This window comes from Gymnoscopelus braueri (assembly GCF_963280865.1).
Source record: "Gymnoscopelus braueri genome assembly, chromosome: 13".
NCBI lineage: Eukaryota > Metazoa > Chordata > Actinopteri > Myctophiformes > Myctophidae > Gymnoscopelus > Gymnoscopelus braueri.
Genome location: NC_137615.1, coordinates 36020769 through 36031546, shown reverse-complemented (window position 1 = coordinate 36031546; position 10778 = coordinate 36020769). Strand labels below are relative to the sequence as shown.

General features: G+C 42.3%; 1 protein-coding gene across 1 annotated transcript; it reads left to right on the top strand.

Annotated features, from left to right (window-relative positions):
• Window positions 1–5428: 5428 nt before the first annotated feature.
• Window positions 5429–10240, top strand: ppp1r27a (protein phosphatase 1, regulatory subunit 27a). Its single transcript, XM_080446966.1, has 3 exons — window positions 5429–6336; window positions 6621–6771; window positions 9100–10240. The coding sequence occupies exons 1-3, from the start codon at window positions 5826–5828 to the stop codon at window positions 9221–9223; spliced, it is 786 nt and encodes a 261-aa protein (XP_080303092.1). The 5' UTR covers window positions 5429–5825; the 3' UTR covers window positions 9224–10240.
• Window positions 10241–10778: the final 538 nt, after the last annotated feature.

The window sequence follows — 10778 nt, the reverse complement described above, 5'->3', positions numbered from 1 at the left end:
TTAAAAAAAATATTAACATTGCAAAAAAATTTAACATTGCAAAAAAATTAACATTGCAAATTACACTGTGATGACTCATCATGGTGTAATTTGCAATGTTAATTTGCCTGGGTCACAACAAGCACGGTTTCAATATTTGTGGGTCAGAGTAGCGGAACGTCCTGCTTTGGGGTCATCTTATCATCAGTGTCCCTACATGGATGCGTCTCTACAGGGCTGCTTGACCTCCTGCACTCCACTGTCGGTTCAGCCCAACACACATGATGCTGGTGATTTCAGCTGGCTAGTGTCTCTCTCTCCCTCTTCCTCTCCCTCTCTCTCTCTCTCTCCACAACCCACTGAGGATTACTAGCTCCTGATTTAGATTCTGGCTCTAGGCCTCTCTTCCTTTTAGCCGGCTACGCGTGCTCCGTGCTGTCACCGGATCATCCTCGGCCCGAGCGTGCATCTCCCACTGGGCTCTTGGTGAGATCCACACCGAGAGACCAGGTCTGCAGTGTTTACTGTCCAGTAATCCAGGTGTGTTCGTAGAGTATGCTGCCTGGCAATCACCCCAGGCAGGCATATTACCAACTTCCCCCACGGAGCTCTCGGTGCCTGGGACATGGGAGCACTTTCTGGGAAGAGGCTCATGAAGCCACGCACAGAGGGGTGGGACAGAAACAGCAGCGTTTTTTGTATAATACCAGTGCCAGTTTGGCAGAAGGTGTGCATTTCCCCACACAGCCCGTGTGCCCGAGCCCTCTTTATATATCCAGGTTGGAGACATAACAAAGCTGTGAAACTATATTTATGTGAACTGAAGGAGAAAAATGTGTCAGTCAAAATAACTGGGAAGGGAAATAAAGCCTGCACACCGCAGAGTGTGTGACACCCAAAGTGTTTGACATATTGCATTTATGTTTTAGGCTTTAATGCCTTCTTCAGCCAAAGGAATTGACATACATGTGGCTTCTGGCAGTGACACACTGACCTTTGGAAACGACAAGTTTAACTTGTCTGTTCGTGAGTATGTCTGGACAAATATTCCCATATATTATGGAAATGCCTGCCATCACAGTACTGATCAGGGTTTCCAGATCTGCTTATTATAATTTCTCTGCAAGATTATATTTGAAAATAGCAGATCTACAAGCTCACAACGTGTCACGATGATCTGCTATTTTCAAATAGCTGATGTATATGTTAAAGTGCTCATGTGGCCCATAGTCGCTTCTTTTGGGCTGGTTTTCCTAGACCTGGTTGCTTGTTTCTCTCACAGAATCTGGCAACGCTGGTACTGATGACGGCGTTCTTAAGGCAACGGTTTCTGTTGTGTGTGATGTCATACCAGAGCTCAATCAGCGAGAGAGACAGACAGGCAGACAGACAGGCAGACAGACAGACAGACAGACAGACATACAGACAAACAGACAGACAGAGGGAGGGAGAGGGAGGGAGAGTAAGGGGGGAGGCAGGTTGTAACGTCACCCTAGGGAGCCAGAACATGTAGCACAGCTCCCCAGCCAGAATCGAACCAAGGATATTATGATTATGTGGTCAACTCACTATCCTGTGAGTGGTGTACGCGTACCCCTTGAAACAACTGTATTTTTTTATGAGGACTTTTGCTACAAACACAAGCAGTGAAAATAAAACAAAACAAAACAACATTTTGAAGTCACTTATTTTTAGGATATGAAACCACTAACCTGTCTCACATAATCACATGAGTCAGCTAAACAAGAGAGTTAAGCAATCCGAAGCTGTGTGGTTTGTAAACAGCCTACAGATAAGCTCCAGTGACATGTTGTTGATAACAGGACGATCTTTTGGCTTTGGATTCATGTTGGGCTGTTATCGACTATCCGGCCATATATGGCTGAAATATGTTATGTTGCAACATAAAACTGAAAAGGTTGACGTGACCAGTTTGTTTGATTGCTTTTCTTTCTTATTATTGTTATTTTTGGGATTATTTCAATTGGATAGTAGAGAGACAGGAAACTGGGGGCAGAGATGAAGACGGTCATGCAACACAGGTCTTGAATGGAACAGAGGACATTGAGATGATGTGGTCGACACACTGTCCAGTCACTGGTATGACCCACTAAGGACTAGATTTTTAACAATTTTTTTTAAAAGTTTAAAAAAAATGTTAAAATAGCAGAACGGCTATTTTCTCTATTCGCCGTAAGACAAAGTATATAGAGCTTAAGTGGTTCATCCAGACACACTGTTTACTGGTGCTGCATAAACCCTGGATGAAGGAATAGTCACATGGGTCCATGGCCTCTTGTTGACATACACTATACTACTTCTTCTAGATTAATGCATTTTCTATGAATGAGTGTACTCTACATTTTTGCCGGACCCAGGGGGTCTGGCTTACATGAGGCTTTGTACCTGTTTCGTCCATACATGGTCATGGCATGGTCACTTTGTCCTTAGGCCCCAGCCATAAAAGTCTGTCCCCCTTTCGTCCATACATGGGCATGTTTTGTACCTGTTTTCTCCATACATGGGCAAAAAACAGGTTTTGGTCACTTTGTTCTTAGGCCCCAGCCATAAAAGTCTGTCCCCCTTTCGTCCATACATGGGCATGTTTTGTACCTGTTTTCTCCATACATGGGCAAAAAACTGGTTTTGGTCACTTTGTCCTTAGGCCCCAGCCATAAAAGTCTGTCCCCCTTTCGTCCATACATGGGCATAGACACAGGCTGACACGTCATGTGAAGTCTGGGTCTGGCAGAACCAGGTCTCCTGGTCTTGTTATATAGTTGTCAGGTGTTCTGATTCGGTTGATAAACGTTTTGTTTATATTATTCAAGAGTGGGTGAAAGCATAACTAGGTGACAGCAATAGCGAGTGACGGAATACAGCCTTTGGCAAAACAAAAAGAAGGTATATATTTTCAGTTGAAAATGTTTCATTTCTGTTGATCATGCAATAAAGTATAAATTAAGCATAATATGGCTTTCCTGTGGAGGATGCCTTGAGGATGACCCCTGAATTACGTTCTACCACAGACCCCAAACACATAGTGGTGTGTAAGTGTTTTTTAAAACCTACATGAGCTCCTTTCCAGTAAGACATACCTTGAGGCCATATTTACCCACTAGTAGTCAGCTCACATAGCAACACAGGTTTATAGCTGATCCAAGGAGCAAATAACATCAGTGATGCTTCATTTATGCTCTGCTGTACATCGGTGTCGTGCACCAAAAATAGCAGATCTACAAGCTCACAATGCGTCGCATCTGCGACACGTGAGCTTGTACGACAACGGCTTAAGCAGGGAAACATGAAACTTTGGAATAAGTGTCCTTTCTGTCAGGGTCTTGTGGTGATAATGTTGCTCTCCACAAACAACCACAAACACCTGAATATTTAAACACATGGGGGGCTTCTAGGTCATTTGACAGAGTGCATCCTAAAGGGCAGGTTAAGGGTGCAGGCTGCATCTATACATAGCCATCAGCTATGTGTATAGGCCGCGACGCGTGAGCACTATTACTGGCAGGTATCCAAGGGTAACCTCAGCGTGCAGCAAACAAACATTTTCCACTGGTCTCTGCTGGAAAGGAAGGAGGTGCTGTGTGGACACGAAGGAGGGAAAGCTACGAAGCGTTATTATCACCCCCCGCAAAGGGCCACTACCACCCACCCCATGCACCCACTACCACCCACCCCCACCCAACTGCCACTATAAGAGACTGTGGAACTTGATAGTTGCTTTAAAAGGTCTCATCCTCGAGCCGCGAACATTCAATTACTCTCACCTCAATTTGTCTAGACTTGAGCTCCTGCCTCTCTACAGACGCCTATAATAACCAGTGGTGCAACATACGTGCTGAAGGAACCGGCAACAGCTGGGATCAGTCCCATCATAACAGGAATTCACTGATCATTTACACTTTGGATGTGACATAACTTGGGCAACGGCAGGGTTGTGCTAATATTCAGATCAATATGATTCATTAAATACATACTCCAAAAGGAAGCCCAGTATGACTTTTTAACAACTTTTTTTATGTTCGTAGTTACTCAAAAGGCAAGCTGTCAAGTGATGGCCTAAGGCTAAGCCTTGGCATTTTGAAGGTGAGTAAGCAGACTTGTTCAGTTTATTTGACTGGAAAGCAGATAGGTCAAATATACAGAATTAGGGCTCAATCAAGAATTAGCATCACTGCGAGATAAATAAAGCCTGGATGCGGCAGAGGGTTTCCCCTCATGGCATAGCAGCATCTTTATGAGAGTGTTAGTAAGAGAAAACCAGTGGATGGGAGCCATACTGGAAGCTTCTGTGAAATGTCTCCAAGTCCACATGCAAAGCCTTGAAGATCCTGTTAGAAGCAGTTCTAACAGTCTGTCTAGGGACAGCTGGTGCTACCAGCTCAATGCTATGTGTGTGGTACTCACTGATAAGGTTTTTGTAAGTGTTCATTTCTATGAAATTCTCCCAGTGCAAGACAAAATATATAAGCCTACTAAGGGCTGGAAATGTGATTACCAAAACCATGTGACTGTGAGAGTATGGTTAAATTTAGAAGTTAAATTTATGGCCCTTTGACATGACAGTTGGCAAAGATCACAGTCGTCACTCCCACACTTAACATACTCTATATAGCTGGATTCTATTGGTCTAGGAGTTTGTTCTGATGTAAAGGGCAAGTTCAGAACATATTTCATGTGAATTACGACCATGTCTATGTAGACCTCACGAAAGAACAATATTAATGACATAAGTACACAGTGATTCACTGCCCCTAACAGATGGCCTAACAGATGGAATAACATTAGCCTAAATGTTGAAAAGTTGTGAATGAACTGGGTCTCTGGAAATCAAATATGAGTTCCCTCTGGTCTAGGAATTGTGCCACCAGCTGTGATGCAAGCTAACAAAATCAACAAATCAACTGCATATTCTAGGAAGAGCTCTTGCCATACTGATGTCATACTGAAGTTTATTTATAGATTATACCCCTCTGTGATGGTTTTAAACAACAACTTGTCCTGATTCAGAAACATGTGACTCTCACACTCCTATGACCCATGCTGTCCCTTTAACACTTCAAAATTAGGAAATGCCTCGGACCCAAGCCTTGCACAAACAATAATTTGAAGCACTGAAATCCTTTTATTTCACTCAAGGGTATTTAATATTGATTAGTTGTTTCTATGTCTATATATTAGACAACTTAAGCAATGCTGATACAGTATGTGTTTGGGTCAATACCTCTGCTTATGGTTGTCAATAGGTTTTATGGGCTAAAGGGGTGGGAGGGAAACGAATGAGCATGTGAGCATAACGTGGGAGGGGCTGGACAGGGACCACTCATTTCTAAGCTCAAGTCACTCGATATTTGACCCTAAAATAGCCCACCAGAGGATATATAGGGACCCTCTCCAAACGGCCCCATCAGATACTAACTACTGAACTGTGTGTCAACTGTCAAGGCAAAGTTACTGTGCAAATGCAGTTTCAAATGTAGACGGGAGAAATAACACAAGAGATACGAGTGGAAGGATCGGAATAAACGAAAAAAAGAATAATACATGAAAAAAAGAAAAAAAGGGATTATGATACAGAGCACCGAGTGAAGTGGAGGCAAGGCAGTGTGTACTGAAGAGGCTGTCGCAGGAGCTACTCAAGTTGGGAACCAAAAGGATAAGAGAGAAGTGAAGAAAAGACTATAAGAGTTTGTAGAAGGCCACCGGACATAAAGGATATTTTTTTTTCCTTTGGCTGGATTTTGGTGTGTGCTGTTGTGTTGGATTTCTCCCGTCCCTCCTCCTGGGCTGACAGCATACAGGGGGGAGGAAGAGTGGCATCCACAGCAGGGATGAAGTACAGCTACCATGTACCGGCGTCATCGTACACCCGCGCTTCACAGTACACGCCGACACACTACACCACTGGCACAAGCCATTACACTCCTACGCACTACACACCAACATCCACGTATTCCTCCGTAGCAAAGTACTCCCCGACAAGCTATACCTCGTCATGCTTCACCCCATCATCATCATCATCATCATTATCATCATCATTATCACCATCATCATCATCATCATCATCATCACATTACACGACCCCATACAAGTCCACATCGACGTACATCCCCTCATACAGCAAAGGATCACGATACAGTTCGACACGACAATCAGGTGTGAAGGAGACTCGTGCTCCTGTAATAGCACCAATAATAGTACCCGTTCAAGAACCTCCAAAGCGAGTCGTGCACTTCCCCAATGAGATCATCTTCCAGGACATTGTCAGGCGTGGAGACATGGAGCAGATTGGACGGTTCATGAGGGCGAGGAAGGTTCGCGTGGATACCGTCTTCCATTCAGGTGAGCACAGTAACAGGGTCACTCTGTTTTCTGCAAGGCCCACCAACCTTTTCAGGGAATGGGGGAAACACAGAAAAGACATGAAATTATCACACAGGCCTAACAAATTTTATTTTATTAATGTTTTACTACTGTGTGTGTGTGTGTGTGTGTGTGTGTGTGTGTGTGTGTGTGTGTGTGTGTGTGTGTGTGTGTGTGTGTGTGTGTGTGTGTGTGTGTGTGTGTGTGTGTGTGTGTGTGTGTGTGTGTGTGTGTGTGTGTGTGTGTGTGTGTGCACGCACTAGGTATGGCAGCACTCCATGAGGCTGTGCTGACAGGCAACCTGGAGGTTGTGAAATTGCTGATAAAATACGGAGCAGATGTTCACCAGAGAGATGAGGACGGCTGGACGCCTCTTCACATGGCCTGCAGCGATGGCTATCCGGAAATTGCTAGGTCAGCTATTTTCAATTTAGCCCGCTCTTTAGATTTTACTGGCACAGCCCGTGCCATTAATACAATCTAAAGACGTGCTTGCTTGCGAGTGCTGTCCTTCTCATTGGAATGTAGTTACATAACGTAAACGAAAGATCCAGCACACATTGAAGGTAGATTAGTGAATTATAGTTTGAACTGTTCATATTAAATCAACAACTTTCTTAAACTTTAAAGCTTTACTTACAACCGAATATGCTTGCTCTGTATAATATTACATGCGTCTAAGTATAATTGCCTACTTTGTCACATGAGTGACTATATTGTAATTAGTAAGTAAGTATGTAAGTAGCTAAGTAGGCTACGTAAAATAAGAAGAGACTCCAACTTGTAGGTCACAGATATCAAGTATCAACACAGAGCAATTCAAAAACCTGGACAATTCCCGATCTTCACAGTACACAGTACACAGTACACAGTACACAGTACACAGTACACAGTACACATATATTATCAGAAAGGCTACTACTAATGCAGACAGCACAAATATAATTTAAGTCTGACTGAATCACCAGCTGCCACTTTGACTCTAAACATAAACGGTGGTAGGATAGAGCTTTCATTTGTCTGATTCTCTAAGACACCTTTAACATGTAACACAAATGCATTTGAACCCAGGTTTCATGAACATGTACAAAAGATAGCATGTAAGTTGTTGTTGTATGAGATAATCAGATCTAATATAATATCAGATAATCAGTCAGTATATTTGATTTGACATCCATGCCATTTTCAATAGTGTGGTTAATATAACCTTATTGATTAGCATTTTACCACCATCCTTTTGCCACATGTATAGATTTGTAGAGCTATATACAGTGGCTCAAGAGATAGAGCTTCTTGGTTCGATCCCCGGCTCTCCTGGCTGAGTGTCATAGTGTCCTTAACCCATTCAATCCGGGAACGCATCTGTGTCATTTTAGATTTCTTTGGCTTTTCAAAAAGCAATTCTCTAAAAAAAATAGCAGATCTACAAGCTCATAGCGCGGCACCGAGTGCTGCGCTATGAGCTTGTAGATCTGCTATTTTTTTTAAATCGTGAAAATTTGCGCAAATCTTTCAATATATATGTTTTTAAAGCAAACATTTGTAACTCAAATCTTTGCTTCTGGGGGGGGTCCCTGGAACAAAACATTTTGAGATGGGGGTCCGCGGCCAAATACATATCTAAAAATGTTTTCTAAATCCTAACAGTATGTTGCTATATCAGTTTTTCATGTCAAGGACCCCCAAAATGATATGTATTTCGGCTGTGGACCCCCATCTCAAAATATGTTATTCCAGGGACCCCCAGAAGCACAGATTGGAGTTAAAATTGAATTGTTCGCTTTAAAACATATATAAATATTCAAAGATTTGCACACATTTTCCAAGATTTTTGAATAGCCAAAGAAATCTTAAAATGACACAGCCGCGTTACCGGGCTTAATGGGTTAATCAAGACACTGAACCCCTATGCTCCCGATGAGCAGGTTACATGGTTGCCTCTGCCATCAGTGAGTGCATGACGTGTTCCACTGTTGCGGTTTGTGTGAATGTGAACTACAATGTAAAGCTCGAGTGGTCAAAGACTCGAAAAATAGAAAATCCAGTTACATGTCTAGGCATATATTGGAATAAAAAAACCTAACTAATCAAAATGTAGTCGGCTCTGCAAGTTAGCAGCTCAGTGGCCTTTCTGTCCTGAGATTGGGAAGTTGGGGTTCAATTCCCCAGCCGGGTCATACCAAAGACTGGAAAAATGGGATCCAATGCTTCCTTGCTTGGCAGTCAGCATTAAGGGTTAAATTGGGGCTAAGTCCCAGCGACATACTGGCATCATGAACATCATGGCTGGGGGATGTACTTGTACATCAAGCCGCCCCACCCTACAGGAGATAGGCTCTTTTCCACATGGCTCGGGAACAGTTGGTTCCCAAGGCTACTTACTCATACTTTGCATGCTTTGTTGCAGGTCAAAGTCAATGTAGAGGATACACGAGTTGTGCCACATGACAAACTATGACATTCTTAAAGGGCAGTGATTTCTCGGGCGTCGCCAGCTAAATGAGGAGCATAGTTTAATTTCACTAAAACTCAATTTAATTGAAATTATTACAGTACAAAAAGATGTATGAGGGACTAATCTTTTTTCACACAACTAATTTCATTTTTTTAAATTGTTGTAGGTATTCTAACAATATCTTTCAATATGGCCACAAGTCATAAGTTTGAAAACCCCTGTTCTAGGGTGTTATTATGGTTCTGCCATTTTGGTTCACAGTTCTCTAATTTGTATTCCCCACATAGATACCTGCTTGCCATGGGAGCCAGTACAGAGGCAGAGAATGAGGGAGGGGATAAACCAGGAGACCTCATTGACCCAGAATGCAAAGATCTGGCCAAACTATTTGAGACAGGCATCTGTGCCTGAGCACAGACCTGTGAGAGCTCAGTGTGAAAGAATGCACAGGGTGAACTGAACTGACATTTGAGACTGGAAAACATTCAAATATGGAGTGCACCATACAGTGCCATACACAGTCAAATCCTCAGTGTTAATTTATCAGTTTGTAACTCTGAGAGGGTACACATGTAACCAAATGGACCATTTGGTTTTACCATCTCAGAGTTGAATGAATACTGAGGATTTGTGCCAGGTGGGAAAGATAGCCAGTGCTCGGACCACGCCTCTGCTCCAGCGAATTAACTGTTTTGTTTTGTTGTTATTTTAATCGGGGGTGATACAAATAATTACTTTCTTCTTTCTTTGTTTTGTAACCATGACTTTTGAGCTATGCTTTGTAAAGATGCTTTTGTCTTTCTGAAGCTTTGCTTATTTAAAGCTGTTGGGTTTTATCTCCTCACATGACTTTACTGCCACTGTGTTCGTAAAGTGTTTGATTTTCACCTCAATTAATTCTGCCAATACAAAACAGGGGGGAGGGGACAGTTATAAATATTATATATGTATATAATCTGTGGTGCAGGTCTTAATATTGATTCCATGAGAAATGAGGAAAGTAATCAAGTAAAAAGATAATATATACATATATATGTATATACTGTATATATACACTTATGTCTATGAATTTCTCTCGTGCACTGTTGAATTCAAGCATTTCATCGGATGTATATCATATTGCTTATATCAACCTAGCAAATCAAGCAGCTAGGTTTTAAGGATTCCTTTTGAAACCAAGTGCTTTCACATGATAGTTAAAACGGAATACAATATATTGAAGGTAGATTGAAGGTATACTTGAAGAGTTAGTGTCCTCACTGCTGGGCAGAGCGAGGAATAACTAAATAGCTACTTCATTGGTAGGACATCAATCAAACAATTATATGCATTTGTATTGTCATGCTGCCATTTTCCCCTCCTGGGTATTGCTGTTATGTTCTTTATCAGAAACGGTGTGCTGCAACTATAAGAAATGTCTGCAATGAAAAGTCTTATAATTGCTTCTTCAATAATTATTTTTGTACATGTTTTCGTAAATAAAGACATATTTTATCAATATGAAACGTCTGTGCCTACTTTGTGCCAGAGGGGGTGCTATCAAAAAAAGAGGCATGGATCCCCCCGACCCGTCCCCACCAGCAAATCGAACCCTGCCTATCCTATCCTACTATATAGTATGAACCTCTGTCTGTAAGTCAGTCAGTCAGTCACACACACACACACACACACACACACACACACACACACACACACACTGCCAGAGTAGGCAGGAAGACAGACAGACACTGCCTGCAAACTTATATAGAACTGTTTTATGAGCGAGAGGGCGCTTTGGATATAATCTCCATAGCACTAGCTAGCACGCAGATTGACACGTGAAATGTTCAAATCCAGGTTGTGTTATTAGCATATAGTTTAGCTGAAACTTCAACTTCTCATGGTTGTGGGCGGCAATGATTCCACTACGGGTCGTAAATGACCAGGTTATCACACAACACGCCAACACGATTAAATCATTCTCCAA